General features: G+C 37.0%; 1 protein-coding gene across 3 annotated transcripts in view; it reads right to left on the reverse strand.

Moving 5' to 3' along the window:
- The window catches only part of SON (SON DNA and RNA binding protein), a 41,599-nt gene that overhangs the window by 9,947 nt on the left and 15,539 nt on the right, over nt 1-16,113 (reverse strand). For all 3 annotated transcript variants that reach the window (XM_009933384.2, XM_075432530.1, XM_075432538.1), the window contains exons 4-8: nt 14,590-14,750; nt 12,505-12,645; nt 10,557-10,745; nt 6,166-6,276; nt 5,650-5,766 (exon numbers count right to left, since the gene is read on the reverse strand). In XM_009933384.2, the coding sequence (XP_009931686.2) occupies nt 5,650-5,766; nt 6,166-6,276; nt 10,557-10,745; nt 12,505-12,645; nt 14,590-14,750 (719 nt within the window). The remainder of the gene's footprint in view (nt 1-5,649; nt 5,767-6,165; nt 6,277-10,556; nt 10,746-12,504; nt 12,646-14,589; nt 14,751-16,113) is intronic.

Raw genomic sequence — 16,113 nt, forward strand, 5'->3', positions numbered from 1 at the left:
TGATAGAATTTTCAGTATAAACACCTGTTTCATTATCACCAGCGTGTACTCAGTTCACAAATGACAGAGTGCAATTTCTTGATGAGGTCATTCTAATGTAACATAGTTTTCGCATCACACCTTTAAATGTACTAACTCGGGGGTTAGGAGCGGTGTAGAAAGGAGAACAGAAGCAAAATACTGCTGTTCGTAGTTTAAAAAAAAAAAAAAAAAAATCAAAGCGCCATGTTCCTATCTAGGAATTCACAGAGCCTGAACAAATTCCAAATACTGGAAATAAAAAAAAGAGTTCTACATTCTGAAGTGTAGTTTATTAACTTCTAACGTGTGAATTCAGAACCCTATCGGATAACTCCAGTAGGAATTTTTTACACTATGCTGACTCTTCAACACGTCAACAGAACCAGGACATCAAGGAATGAGAAATTAAAGTTTTGTTTCATTGCAGAATAGCTGCACTTGTGCATCACACTAAAAGGCTAAATGAAGTAATTCTGGTACCACTATGAAAGGAGTCAGGATAAGCTCACTTTGCTTCAGTTTACCGAAGAAGCAAAGAAGGCCTGAAGCAGGGGAAAGAGTTCTTCTTTCAGTTTTGTTTTGTTGGGTTTTTTTAATAATAAGATGACGATAATTTTCTAGTGTCACCTGTACAATTATATTATCTTAACTATTTTCATAATTTAATGACAGACAACTTCACTCAGCCCATGATCTAATAGAGTATGAGTAAAAACTAGTGCTGTGTTCGTACTTACATTTCAGAAAGTAAAAATAGTAGAAACATTTACAAGAGCAGGGAAGGAAGGTATACATTTCTTCTCAGTTTTAAAAAATCATAAGAGGCAGATTGTCACAAAACTATTTAGCAGTTATGTACCCTTGCAGATCTGGCCTATAATGAGGACACCAAATTGAAAAGTATGTAATAGAATAAACCCCCAGGTTTCTAAGTATTTGGTTACTGTTGTCAGAATTAACTCATTACTTAGAAAGTAATTGTTCTCTTTCATTCACTAACCCCACTTTGAGTAAGTCTGCATGAAAATCTAGGATCACTTTTCTCATCTTTTGATCTCTAAATTCCATGAAAGGTCAGCCAAATAAAGCACACTTCCATTCTGCCAGTAGATGGAGACAGCTAATAAGCCACATTATGTCAACACTTTTCCTTTAAAAAAGAAGGCTACATAGGAAAGCCGAACCACTTCTAGGGTTTTCTTAGTAATTTTAATTAGAACTATTCCTCTTTTAAAGCTACATTGGGGCAACAAATCTTGGGGGATATGAATGCCTGAATTAGCCTTTAAAGGTTTAGACAAGCAAACATACACACAAAAAAACCCACATCTGAAAGATAATTTTACAGGTGTTTTGCTGAAACACAAGTGGGACAGTCACCATTGGCTAACTGCAATAGCTGTCTTTGGGAAAAGGACAGCACACAGCATTGAACGGAGAATCTACAAAACGGCACCCGCAACATACAAAATATTAGAGCCATAAATATTTCAGAGATCTTAGAATACATCATCAATTTCTGCTCTCTGAAAAGAAAATACCCATTCCTTCTCACAATGCTGACAAGGCACTAAAACACAAGTTCTGTCAGAAGGAAGGTTTATTTCTTTTGAGTGGTAATTTATTAAGCAAAAGACAACAAAGCCTTAAAGGCACCAGGTGGACAGTTTCAGCCACAGCACAATGGGCTGTCTTAAAGCTTACTTTAAGGCAAACTCCAAAGAACTGCTCTGAGTCAAGTACCAGGAATAAGCATCTACCTTTGGCAAAACTTTTGCAAAGTAGTCAACTTTTCCATTAAATAAACTGGCACTTTTAGCAGCAGCCACATTCTTTCCCCAATACAAGAGGAAGAATCCCATCAAATACCTTGCAAAGACTACACTTGGAATCAGCCTCAGGCTTTCTGTTCACAGCTTTTGCACATAATCAGTAGAAAGCAAGCTGAGGATAGCTGGGGAAAAAAAAAACATGTTGAGGACTGAACAGGGAGAGCCAGTCCAATACAACTAACATGCAATTGATTTGCTGAACCATGTGGCCTTCTTTTCCAAGGAAAGCTCATTGTGTCATATAAGACAACAGAAACACAAGTGCTTTGATAAGTGGCCTTGCTTGAGGTTAGCAGTTCTTGTGCAAGTGACAATCACACTAGACACTATTACGTCCATCATTAGCGTGAGTTTTACTCATCTGCTACGACTGTGGAAGAGTGGAAGGAATGCTGTACCTTTTCAGAACTTGCTATGGAAAGTAGAGCATTCTAATGGCCACAGTAAAACTATGTCATGCTTTAGCACAACAGAATGAAACAGATCCCAAGCATTACCCTGTGTGCATAAAACATTGCAAAACCCTTGTTCTGGAGCGCAAGTTTAGACTACAGAATTAAGCTGATAAATCCAGAAACAAGTAGTAAGTCTGGGAAAGTCTGATTAAGGAGACCTCAACAGAATTGGCTAGGGGAAAAGAAAAAATTGACCACCTCCTCTGATTTGACATTTATTCAGCAGCACAGTGTATTTGTAAGAAAAAAGGAAGAAAAAAAGAAGCAACCTCCAGTAAGTCATATTTGTGAACTGATTACACCAATGATGATAAACTGAAACAGAAAGCACTTTTCAAAAGATACTGTTGCTCATAAATCCGTTTTAAATACAACAAACCCAACAACATATTATTATTTTATGAATACTGCTCAGAACCCTATGCGTGAACACCATGAATTAGCGTATTACTTGGAAAAATAAACTGTACTACTAATTGGTACGTCGATCATTCAAGTATGCCATGTTAACCACTCGAGTAACTAATTCCTCAAAACTTCATATTGAGATAAAATTGAAATTGCAGGCATATTTTGGTTTGAGTACATATTACCTCTCCAGAGTCATTTTTAAAGTACAAAAAAAAGAGCTGAAATCCAAGAAATGCAAAGTGAAGACAGCGCTTATCAAACAACTTCCCCCAGTACTTTAACTTTTCTCTCCTCCTGACATCGCTCTTCTGTTTCATTACATCTATCTAGTTTTGTGATTATCTCTGTCAAGCACAATGTCTGTACGTGCTCTAACTCTTTGTTTAATGATAAACAAGTAACTAGCTGACACAGGCTCGGTTTCTGCTGAACCGTGCACGTCCACAAGTCCTCTTATGGCAATTGCTTATGGCAATCTCCCATGCAAAATGCCTTAAGTAAACAACATCTTCAGTCAGAAATGTGCATTGATTTACACACACAACATACCCCAAGAAACTCCACAGCCCTACTAGCAGATAAAAAAAAATTTAAAAACTAGGTTTTTTTAAATGTTAAAATGCATTTTCTTAGGACAAAAAAGGGAGTACAAGTCTGACTTCTCAGTCCTACATTGCATAGTTAACAGGAACTATGTTACACAACTTTAAGTGCCTGAGTAAAATACAACCTATACTTTGCATTTCATGGTTGGTTTGCATTCATGTCACTGAGAAAGATAACATGCATTCAATAACCCATTATCCCTACTTTACTTTTTTTCTGTGGAATCATCCTCTAACCACAGGATGTGACTCCACACTAAATTCATCAAATCTAACTTTTGTGCAGGCTTTCACAGGCCCCACCATTCCTAAAAAAAAAACCAAAAAAAAAAAAAAACAACCATAAAAAAAAAAAAAAAAAACCAAAACAACAGGGCAAGTGTAGTCCCTAATGCATTTTGTAGAGGGTGCAGGACTGTAACTACTTGTCATCTCATGAATTTGATGGCAATGTGCGTGTAAATATGGAACCTGGAAAGAGCAAAAGAAGTCAAGCTGAGGAATGCCAGAGCAGGAAAGAGGACCGTGTCCTTGTCGTCTTCACCCAACAACTCGTCTTGTTTCCAGTAGCAGCCTCCTTTCTGACAAACCACATGATGCTTGCAAGGGAGGATGCCTACTACTGCAAACCACTAGCTTTTTACAGCTATGGGAAGGACACAAGTGCTTCTACTGGCTCACTCTTATTTCTAGATTCAACAAAATGTTCCAATATGCTTCTGCTCCTCACAGCAGTCATGTCCACAAGCCAGAGACCAGACTCTTCTCTCCTTCTCTCCCTAAGAAGCGTTCTGTCAGTTTTTGTTTTGGTTAGTTGGTTGGGGTTTTTTTAAAGCAGATCACAGAGTGACAAAAAGACTGAGGGAAAACCCACTTGCCTTCTCCACTTAATTTTTGTTAGTGGACACTCCTGCTACTGTAAGGCACAGAAGACCAGCACAGAACATCCAAGGAATGAAAACAGGATGAGAAGAGGAGGCTTGGGAAAGAGATGATCAGAGATGCTCCCTTTCCATTGCCCTGGGAACCCACTCAAGGTATTGCAGAAAGGGGCAACCCTCAACAGGCTTGCTGATCTCTTTCACAAGCCTCACGGTGGAAAAGCTCTCATTTTCTCACCAATACACCCCTGCTGAGTGCTTTGGACTTCTAAGTTCCTCTGCCAGGGACAATCATTGTAATGAATGCCAACATCTTGTTACAATCTCAAAAGTTCATAATTGTTAAAATAAGACGTTATCATCTACACTGCGTATTAAAACTGAGAAGAGTCCAAAAGATTCCCATCTAGTAAGTAACTTGGATGTCTGTGTTGCCTGGCCCTCTGTATTGCTTGGCTATATAAAGTGGAAAAAGAAGTTAGCAAATCTTGGCAAAAATACTTCTATTTTTAGGATGTCATAATTCCAGACTTTTGTGTTCAGTTTACACCAAGTTCTCTGGAAAATTTTACTTAAGTCTCAAATCTAACCTACCATTTTTGAGGGTTGTCTTAACACTGCGTTCTGGAAGAATAAGCAGATACAGCGTATACTCAACTACATTACTTGTAAGACTGACAACCGTAACTCCTTATTCTTTTTGCCTGAAAGGTGGATATTGCCCAAATTCCTCAGTTCTACTTCTTGAAAGAGAACCAGTTCAGTAGTAATTTTCAAAGATGAAGTATGAATTATTAAACTTATAAAATGCATGTATGTATGACGCACCATACCCCAAAAATAAGCCACTATTACTCTGCAGTAAGAGGTAACTATTTCACTGTAGGATGACATTAAACTTCTTAACCCAGCTGCACCTCCTGGTTTAATACTCCAAATCTTTGGCTCCCAGAAAACCCTGGTGATACAAATAGAGGCAAAGTAGCAATTGGATAGAACCAAGTCAAACAAAATGGCAGTTTGGGACCTGGTTCACGGAAACTGATGCCAAACCACATCACTGACTTCCAACACACCAGGACCAAACCTTGCCTGATCTGTTCCAATCCTGTAAAAGTAGCGATGGGCCTACCACTGCAACCATACCAATATCATTAATGTCATTCCAGTATAAGGTAACAGTATATATGAACCAATCTTACTCAAATACCAGACGCACACCTTATCGAAGTACTCTATGTCATGCGCAACACCTTAATGCACAACAAAGCGGACACAGCAGCAGCAAGTATCTAAATTGATCAAAGACAATGATTTAACTCAACCTGTTGTATTTGACACATGCATTACCATAGGCTTTTAAGGCACGTTTTTGGCATTTTCCAGTATTTCCACTGCTATTTAAAATGTGACAGTTAGACCAGTATATCTCCGTAACTTCTACCTTTCTAATCCATGCTTGGGGACCACTGTTGGTCAGCTCATCTGAGGACAGTATCTGTGCTCCAGTACTTCCTGTGAACTGGCCAGGTATGGAGTTTGATTGAGCCCAGGCGTCAATCTACAAAATAAAAATCAAATGTAAGACTAAAATAAAAATTTGCACACTTTTCCTCTACATACCTCTGTTGCTTCACAGTAATTTTAATAACAATTCCTCATTTATGTTTAGTGCTGTGTTCACTAACACCCATTTGCAAGTAGACACTCCAAAAAGCTGAGCATCTTTCTATGTTAACCCTAAAGGCTGAGCTCGAAGTCTAGCAAGTTCATGGTTTGCTTATTGTCAAAATCAGTGCTATGAAGTGCAAAATAAAGGCAGAGTTTTTTAAACACATGCCCATAAACTGGGCTTCAAAACACCCGTACTTCAGTACGTAAGAAAAATCAGCTGGTATGAAGGGTTTTCTTTTAACTTTCTTTAAGTTCATCAAAACGCTGACGAAAAAGTGCAACATACCTGTTCCTGTGCACGATTTAACATGCACATGGCCTCTAAATCAAATGTGTTTTCATTAAGCCTTTTCTGAGCCACTGCTCGATCATTCATAGCCGTAGTTATGTCCACACCCTAGAAAGAAAAAAGATTACTTTTAAAAATGCATCAGACCACAATATTCACTTGATCTGGAAAAAGCTGTTGCAAAACAAATGCTACAAATACTACAAAGTTGTTTTAGATGTTGAATAGTTGGTTTGATAAATAAATAGGCAACGTGAAAAAATCCTGGGACTATTTATTAAGTATATACAATATGGGCTTTTCTAATCAAACACAAAATCTGAAGTCAAAGTGTAACACCCTGATAATTTAGTATCTCCTGTACACATAAATATCAAAAGAATTATTTTCCAAGAAGTATTTTGGTCACAAAAAGTTCTGGTGTGTAATACTTAAATATGGAACCATATCATTGTTCAATGGAATCTTATTAACCAACACAATTAAATGTAATTTAGCTAAGAATTTTTTTTTAAAAAAGCGCCTTTATACAGAGCTGTTCATATGAGCACCCTACTATTATGTCACACTAAAACTTCAAATTATATGTATAAAAAAATTACAGCAAGAATCACTTGTATTCCTTGAACTTGGCTTTAGTGTTTAAAATCTTAATCTGCAGTCTAAGACAGACTTGCAGAAAAGTTAAACCAGACTGGTAGCTCATGACATTGACTGTTTTGGAAAGGATTCTTTAGATCTGTGCTGCTGAACTAGAAGAAAATCAAAAGAAAAATAGTTTGAAACTATCTCACACATACTAATCAGAATCATTTGTGTAAAAACATGGAGCAAATGAAGCAGTTCAATGCAAACCTCTATGTGCAAAGCAATCAAGATAGAAATCCACAATATTTTGGGATATTAAGATGTAACAAATTAGGGCTAGTATACAGCTCTTCTGTAAAATTACTTGTGCCTTGTTCTTCATATGATGTGCATTTTATGGATCTTTCTATTTTGAAAGGAGAAAAAGAACACTGCTCAGAGATAAGTGAAATTTCTCTGGAGACGAGCGTGTGAAGAAGACTGAACAGGCTGGAACTGTTTGAAGCACAGAAGAAACCCAATAATCAAAACAGTAGGTGGCATATAGACACACAGTAAGCTGATGGGTTGGGTTTTTTTAATTTGTGTTACAGAAGACTTCTATCTTTTGTTAGTCATTACCTCATCACCTCAGCCTCTCACATATTATACTGCAATAAAGGGCCAATAAAAGAAACAGAACTAAAAAATCTTTGTCACAGGAACCAAGTCAAGGATTTACTGAATATTGAAAAATAGTAGGCGACAAACACAAATGTCTAAAATTGCAGAAAACTGAGTAGTTACTTTTGTACTCTGGCTACTAGATCTTATTTTAAGATGGGCGATTTTTTTTTTATTGTTTAGGACAAAAAGCATTTTCATTGGGAAGCTCGTTACTGAAGCATCTGGCACTGATCAAGCCAGACTTAAAATCCCAGAAGTCCTCTGTGTCTATGAAACTGACTTCAGTGTTTATTTATTGTCTCAGCTGACAAAACACAGATCAAAAACAAGGCACAAGAAGAATTACAAGATTTTCTAACAATCACCTAACATGACAGTCAGGTATGTAAAAGAATGCCTGTTTATAATATACACTTTCTTGTGTTGGCAAGTTCACCTTGTATAGTTAAAATAATTCTTTACTGTTTTGTTTGTGAAACTGGTTCAGGAGATAAAGAAAAGTTATTCTACTCACCAAAAGCTTCAATCCAGCAATACACATAGGCATGCAAGCAGTCCACTGAAACCACATTGGGACCACTCACATACTTAAACATACATGTGTACTTTAGTGCTTTACCGGACTGGGGCCTATTAGTAGATACCCTGGTTAGTTAGAATTCCCATACACTTTCCCCACATGGTCAGTCACCATTTTGGAGACCATCATGGCTTTGTATTATGTCAGACACTCGATGGCAGCTTTGGATCTTGAAAAAAAAATCTCTGCTTGAAGTATGAAAAGTTGTTATTATTTAGTCAAGCAAAACAGTTTCAAGTTCAGCATGCTATTCTCTGTAAGAGTTCTGCCTTTCCAGTCCTGCCTTTTAATAACATTTTCCCAACAGACACAAATCACAAATACTGAAGCAAGAAGGGAGAGGCTGACAATACAAAGCAGGCACTTCTGACATACTCTGGAGGTCCACCGATACACCAAATGCATTTACTACGTTTTTGGATCACGACAGCTTCTCTGCATAATAGTCATCTGTGTATAGTCCAAACTTCAACGCAACACTTCAACTCTATACTTTCAGACTTTCAGATATAGTTTCTTTTTCATAAGTTTTTCTGGCTTCTAAAGACATGGTGGGACTTCAGATTACTCAAGACTTTTCCCTCCATCTCCTACTACCACGAACAACTATATTAAGAGCATAATATTTTATTAAAACAATTCGTAATATATTAGCAGGGCCTTATTCCCAGACTGCTTATTCGCATAACTAATTCTGTGACTTGAATAAAAACGTAACAATAAGACCAATTATGTATTTTTTAATGTCAATAAAAAGACTTGCATCAGAATTGTCACAATCAGATTTCAAAATCAGCAACAATGAGCAGAGGTAAATTATATGTCAGACTTCCTGAGAATCCAAGCACACTCCCCCACTACTCTACTCCAACATCAAGGGAGCTTATCTGGCTTATTTTGCTCAAAGGAAGCCATTTTATCCACAAAGAGTAAAAGTTAAGCAGAGAAGCACTCAGTTACCTTTCACACTCCCTGGAGAAACATACAGGGATTCTGCTACTACAAAAGTATTCCTCCTGTATTTCAACATTAAGAATTGTCAAACCCAAGGGGGTGGTATGCTCTGCTGTCAGCTAACAACCCTTGAAATCACCCTTAACAAAAACCAAGTTAAGGTAAATGCAAATAAAAATATTTATTTACAAAATATAAAAACAGACAACATTGTTACAAGCATTTATAAAGATACACATGACAAAAAGGAAAGAAATTTATGTTTAATATATTTACTCCAATGTCAACGCTTATGGCCTCTTCTACATTATCAATACACAAACCATCAGTGCTTAGCTAACCCAATTTGTCAAAGACACAAGTCTAGCGTCATTGGCAACCTGGATGCAGACATCTACAGAGCTCGCCTGAACTATGAGCATATCATCAACCATTTGAAGGACAAAAAAAAAAAAATCTTACCACCTGGTAAAAACATGGCCAAATATTAGTATACAATGGTTCTATGCTCTGGACTTTATTTACATATACACTAGTAACTTGGAATTACATTCTTCACAAACATTTCAGAATGTTTGTCTTATTAGTGGTTCATGACAAAGACCAAATAGCAGCTACCATCTACATTGAGAGAACAATGAACTGGGCGCCTGACCGTCAAACTTGGCGGTGCACTGTGAAAATGTCTGTTGAATGAATTATATTCACTGTGGTTTTGGTGCTGTAAAAGACACAGAAGAAAATACCTCCTGTGTTTCACTGAGGGAATTGTACAATCTTAGAAAGTTCTTGAAAAACAAAATGCACCAAGTGGAAAGCTTGTTTCATCAGAAATTGATGCCAAGGCTTTTTTATTTATCTGCTTTGAAAGGTATGAGAACAAGTCTTCAGATGGAGTGAGGTTAACATCAACTTGAACAAAATTTACATCTGTCTTTAAATATTTAATTTACTTAATTACAAAAACCCCACAAAATATCCTTTTGAAGACATTTCAAGGGGAAAAACCACTTGCCTTTTTTTTTTTTTTTTTTTTTTTTTAGTTTATTATCATACAACTAGATTTTCCTTTGGAAGGCCACATGGAAGACAACTATGTAAGAAAATGTGACTGTAAAGCTAAAATTAGTATATACATGCAGATGAAATTACAGTTTTAGAAACTACTTTCAAATCTATTTTTAATGGATTACATTTCAATGCAATGTTATTGCTCTAAGATTGGTAGGACAATTTGAATTATTATTAAATTTATAATTGTAAAACTCTCAACTTAGGATATTAACCTCTGCAGGAAACTGGACAAGAAACTCGTTTTTCATCTTCAAGCAAAAGCTGAAACTATTGAGACAAAGAAGTAGTCATGAGTTGACAAAAGGACACAGTATGGGTACAGGTTGCTTTCATCATTGCTCATGTGAGCATGGCGACTAAATTTCACACCCGCAGCAGTTCAGAGAATTAGCTTATTGAAGTGTTAAATACTACCTATTTAAGCTTTTTTTTTTTTTTTTTTTTCCACAGGCTGCAATTTGCTACCAGACTGACTAGGTAATGGTTTTGGTTTTCTTATATGATATGCTTTCCTTCCCTTCCTTACCTCAATGGATGGTTTGGGGAAAACATCATCCTTGCTTTCCTCTTTGCCTTTTTCAACTGGAACCCATTCTCCATAGACACTATCTGCTTCTTTTTTCCTATGTTGAGACCCAGATGAAACAGGAAATTCCTTTGACAGGCTGACCTGATTTTTTGGTTGTGGTGGTGGTGCTGGTTTTATGCTGGGAGTCTTAAGAAATGAAATTAGAAAAAGTTAAAACTTGGGAACACACCACATTCATAACATGTCTTTGAGAAACAGTTTATTGCATACAGTTGGTATTGAGTTTTACGAAAACTTCATTAAAGAAAGTCATCCTTCTTACTAACATCAAACCGAAAGCCTTCATAACAAATCATCTCAGCACAGCCCTAAAAACATGCAAATGAGAAACAAACTGCAGTATAAGAGAAGGTGAAACAGCTAGAAGCTAAAATAGCTTAAATCAGCTTCAGCTGCCAAAAATGTACAAAACCTCACTCCCACAATTAACCTCCCTGCTTTCCCTCCACCCCCCACCATAAACAGAACAATCTTAATCTGCCACGGATGCATTTTGTAATGGAAAGCTCCAAAATAAAAATCTTGAGCAGCACAACACATTGGCTGTGATGTCCACAGGACAATAAAAAGCTCTACACTACTATACATAGAGAAAGCAGTTATCAACATTTTGTTTTATAGTTTTTGGTTATTTTTTAAGAGCAGCATGAATCCTAAAGTAAATCACGTCTATGAGCTTGTTTTCCTTAGAAATGCTAATATAATGAGTCCACAGTAATCTCCGACAAATTGCTCTTCTAAGAGGCAAACAGAGCCCAGAGAGCTCACAATACTGGGTAAACTCCTACCATCCAAGGAACATGGATGGGAATGGTAGTTAGACTAGGATGCAGAAAGAACAGAAGGAATGATATTAACAGGGTCAAAACTGCGACAAACAAGTAAGCAACTTAAAATCACTAAATAACATTCCTCTTTGGAGCCTGTAGGGAATCCCAGAGTTTCTTGAGTTTCGTCATACCACTTTCTAATGGTACAATATAAAGTATAAATCTATTTCTACCTTACATCTTATGCATATGCTACTTATATTTTCCACTTAGCATAGTAATACTTTTATAGTACTTTACACCCTGCAAAATCAGAGCTTTCATGGCACAAAACTCCCCCAAAGATACAACCGTTTAAGAAAAACATTCTGGACAAATTCTAATCCATGCTTCACAGTATCTGAATCCCAGGCGCACTTAAAGAAATGCTCCCTCATTTTACTCCTTCCAAGATGCTCATACCCAGAAAGTGTCAACACAAGCCCTGACAGAGTCAAAAGCAGTCCCCCAAGGAGGAGGTTTAACAAGACATTTAAACTCTCTTAGTAACAGGCAACATCAGTGATCTTCATTCTTAACACAGCATTTACTTCTCTATCGGTTAATCTCAAAACTAACAGATCTTTTTTTTCCTTTAGTGAACACTCGAAATCTACTGAAGAAGCAGACATACAGGATTTGGAGTCTGCACAAAGCTGATGGCATCAGCTTATCTAGAACATCTCAAAATGCTTTTAGAATGTCGCTAGGGGTTTTTTGCTGGTCTTTTAAAGAAAAACAATGCTGTTCCAAATGCACTTCCCCATTCCAATACTGTCTGTAAATTCATACTGGTGCTTTTGCAATGAAAATGTGAAGCAAAACCAATCTTCTTTATGTTATTCAAGCTTTAGAAGCTGCAAAGGCATTAATGAAAAAAAATTTCAATCCAATTATGGGAACTACCACAATTTCACAGACTGCAGGTAAGTCTCTTACTGTAGCAAGAGTACTTTTAACAACTTCCCAGTGCAATTTCACAAGGATTATCAATCCCTGTTTAATTTCTGTAAAATTACTTGCATTATTTAAAAATAACCACAACTTTAAATATTAAAAACAAAATAAGCACTCACACTTAAATTGAAAAAAATAGGTTTGGGTTCACTGAGCTTAAAAGGATGATTATAGAAAGGACGTTCTTCCTCCTCTTCATCAGAAACATGAGGTTTGTTCACTATCACATCATCCGTGCTTTGAGCAATCTTCTTGCATTTCTTAAAAAAATAAAAAGGAAAAAAGGGACGTTACAGCTCCAAACAAACCTGTACTTTCAACCAAAACATACAAAAAGAACATTTTTACAAAAGAGTTTTTCTTTTCTAAAGCAGAACGTACAAGAAAATCTTTTAGCAATGTCATCAATACATGTACTTATGACATTTTAGACATATTATCAAATACCCAGCTACGTTTGCGAAGCACTCATGCAGAGAATAATTTCAAAGACATAAGATTTCAGCATCATACTGTAAAACTTGCTACACAGTGCTAGCTGCAGAATGTGCATCTAAGGCTGCAAACATTCTAGAGTAGGAACTCACTGGTTGTTTGGCATCCCACAGAATTAGCATATTGCAATCTGACAGAAACATCAGTGTAACTCACAAAACTACTACACATGTAATTCTAAGTTCTACTTGTAGTGCAGGGACCTACTCAGAAGCAACGGCTCCAAAAGATCTCGGATTTCTGAAATTTTTTCACATTGGCTAAGTACACCAGAGAGCCCCATTTTATATTCAACAAAAACTGAGTATAAAACATATAGGTGCTATGGGGATACTGCAGTCAAATACGAAGAGAACCTCGGGGAGGGGGTGGGAATACATTCTAGAGAGGCGAGAATTTTATGACGAAAAACTCCTTACTGATCATGGTTATCTGCACTGAGTGTTCACCAGTAGCAAGTATAAGTCAGTCCAAAATGCATTTGAGAACACTATAGTGTAGTATCATGCTTCTATTAGGTCTCCCATTCACTAAAAGTATACTTGTAAGACTCACATGACATTTGAGAACATAATATTTGAGGAAATAATACCGGCAAAGTGAAGCCATCATCTGATTTAACTCTAGTTCAAGTTTATACAACTGTAAGGCCCATCTGTTTGATGACCTGACTGTCGGCATACAAGGTGCAAACTGGCACCTCCAACACTGAAAATTAAGATACGTTGATGGCACTGTTCTCATCAGCCCTTATAAAAAAAAGATTCCTGCACTCTCCTGTGCTAAGATGCCTCCAGACAATGACTGAAGCACATTCTCTAGGCAAGAGGAAAAGCCTGCACTATTTGGGCATCTCATCAACAAATTGTATTATCTATGGTTATCAGTCAGCTACCAACTAATTGGAAAGTCTGTCCAGTTTGCAGGTTACATTGCAGAGAGGAAAGACAATGCAGATAGCTTTGCAAGAAGCTGAACAGGCTCTGAAAGGGTTCTCCACTTAGGCACACTACCATAGGACAATAGCCTGGACTGCTTCTGTGGCCAATTTTGATTCCGGAGAATTTTTTTTTAAAAAAGCTCCTTTTTTTTCCCCCTCCCATTCCAAATTTTCTCTAGTTTCTGGAAAAAAACATGTAGTGGGCAATCAGCAAAGGTGTCATTACTACAGCAAAAGAACAACTAGCAGTTTTCTCCCCCAGAATCAGAACAAAACCACTGCATTTGTAGAGTAACTGCAACGGGACAGAATTGCAACAGTAATTCGCTAAAAGTATCTTAGAGTGCATATTAAAATATACAGAACTATGTGAAGTGGGCACAAGATTTTTAACCCAGAGATAACATTTAACAAGATGAAAATCACTAACAAAAGTAGGAATATAAACAACTAAAAACTTCAGAACCAAAAACTAAATGTGAAAGCTTTGGGTTTTATTAATAGGACTGCAAGGAGAACTACCAATTTGTACAAAACTAGAACAGAGACAAAATTTTTAAAAAAGCTGAAGAATTGGATTTCATGCATTTCCATGGAATTAAACAGCCTATTTTCACGACTATAAAAAAAAAAAAAAGTGCAAAGAGTAAGGGCTCAAACCACGAGCCAGCTTACACGTGAACCGAGCACACAGAATGACAGTTTGCCCGGAAGTCACAGAAAACCAGTTTGCTTATTTTTCAGGTTTGATACCGTCTTTCTCACTTACCTCAGTGAGCTCCTTTAGTGTATCTCTTGATGACTTCTGATTGGCTTTGTCGTCTTTCTTTTGAGATAACAAAGGCATCAAGCTTGGTGGTAAGGGAACGCCAGACTTCGCACACATGGCGGCTGCATTAGCTTTGGCTATTTCAAGTAGCTGGGCCTTGTCTAAAAAATGGATTTTGTTTTTTTAAATGAAAAATTGTTTTTTTTACAGATTCTAATTTTAACAACAAATAAGCATTTCTGGCAGACTAAAAGTACGAAGAGAAAACACAAGATTTTATGCACACTGTGCATTTTTAGGATCTGTGAAAATAACAAAAATTGTACTTGGTTGCCCTGCACTTTTTAAAATCTGGTCTACCCAACAGACAGGTGAAATTGCAAATTTAACACAAAGCACGGGAGTCCAAATTACAGCACTAAGAATCCTCCAAATCCCCACAGTTCTGATGCCTACTTTACTTCACCGATTCATTCTAGTTTTGGAAGTACTGAGTCCTTTCTACACAGCATAAATTTCAAAGTCTACTTCCTAGCTATCTCTGAAAAGCATTCAAAGGTCTTGAGGAAGTCCCCTCAAGTCCCTTAGTACGTAGCCTGAAAGCTACTTACAACCAACCAGTCGAAAAACATGAGCACCGAATAAAACGTGCACTTCCGTAAAATACAATTTCAGGCAAAAACTGTTAATAAAACAGTATTTTGCTTTGTTAAAGAAAAAAGCATGTGGTCCTCTCACAGAAATAGGGAATGGAAATAAAAGTACGTCTTATTTGATCTGCCGGTTTGGAAATAAATGAGTTACCACTATCTCTGCAAGCGTACAGCCTTACAGAAATCCTAGAAGGACAACATTCCTTTACTTCTTAAGCAATAAAAGTATATAGATATAGACTTGCTGCATAATTAAAGCATGAAGGCAGATTCAAGAATGCTCATTCTCATGCTGTGTACAAAACCACTTCTCTGGCAGAAGGGCTTCCATGCTAACTTTATGAGACAGGACTAAAAGGATCAGAACCTGAGGTCCACAAAAGGAGACTTCCTCACACACTATACAAAAGCTTGTCTCTCAGATTTAAAGCCTTCTTTCTCCTCACGTAACTTACTACCCAAGAAAACTACAAGGCCTCTCTACCTCCAGTCACAGAGAAAAGACGCAGTTCATTACGATTTTTTCTTTCATTTTCCAATCAGCTAGGTCTGGGAGTATTTTCAGAAACAAGTCTCCCTTCCCATTAAGTTCTTACCATGATAAAGAGGCAAGAGAGTAATGGAAACAGATAAACAAGCATTACAGTTGACGACAGAGGTAAGAACTCTCCAACTGCCACTTAGTTCCAAATGTTCTTTCACGCCCAATTTGTTCTCAGGAAAACTAGAAACTCCTAAGTTTCGTGCATTATTTAAAGGCCAGAGTACTTAGCCTTTAATATTACATTGAACAGCCTTCCTCAAGAGTACAACATACCATCTTTGTATAAACGCTCCATAACCAAGAGATAAAACCTGTACTAAACACACT

This window comes from Opisthocomus hoazin, chromosome 1, assembly GCF_030867145.1.
Source record: "Opisthocomus hoazin isolate bOpiHoa1 chromosome 1, bOpiHoa1.hap1, whole genome shotgun sequence".
Taxonomy (NCBI): Eukaryota; Metazoa; Chordata; class Aves; order Opisthocomiformes; family Opisthocomidae; genus Opisthocomus; species Opisthocomus hoazin.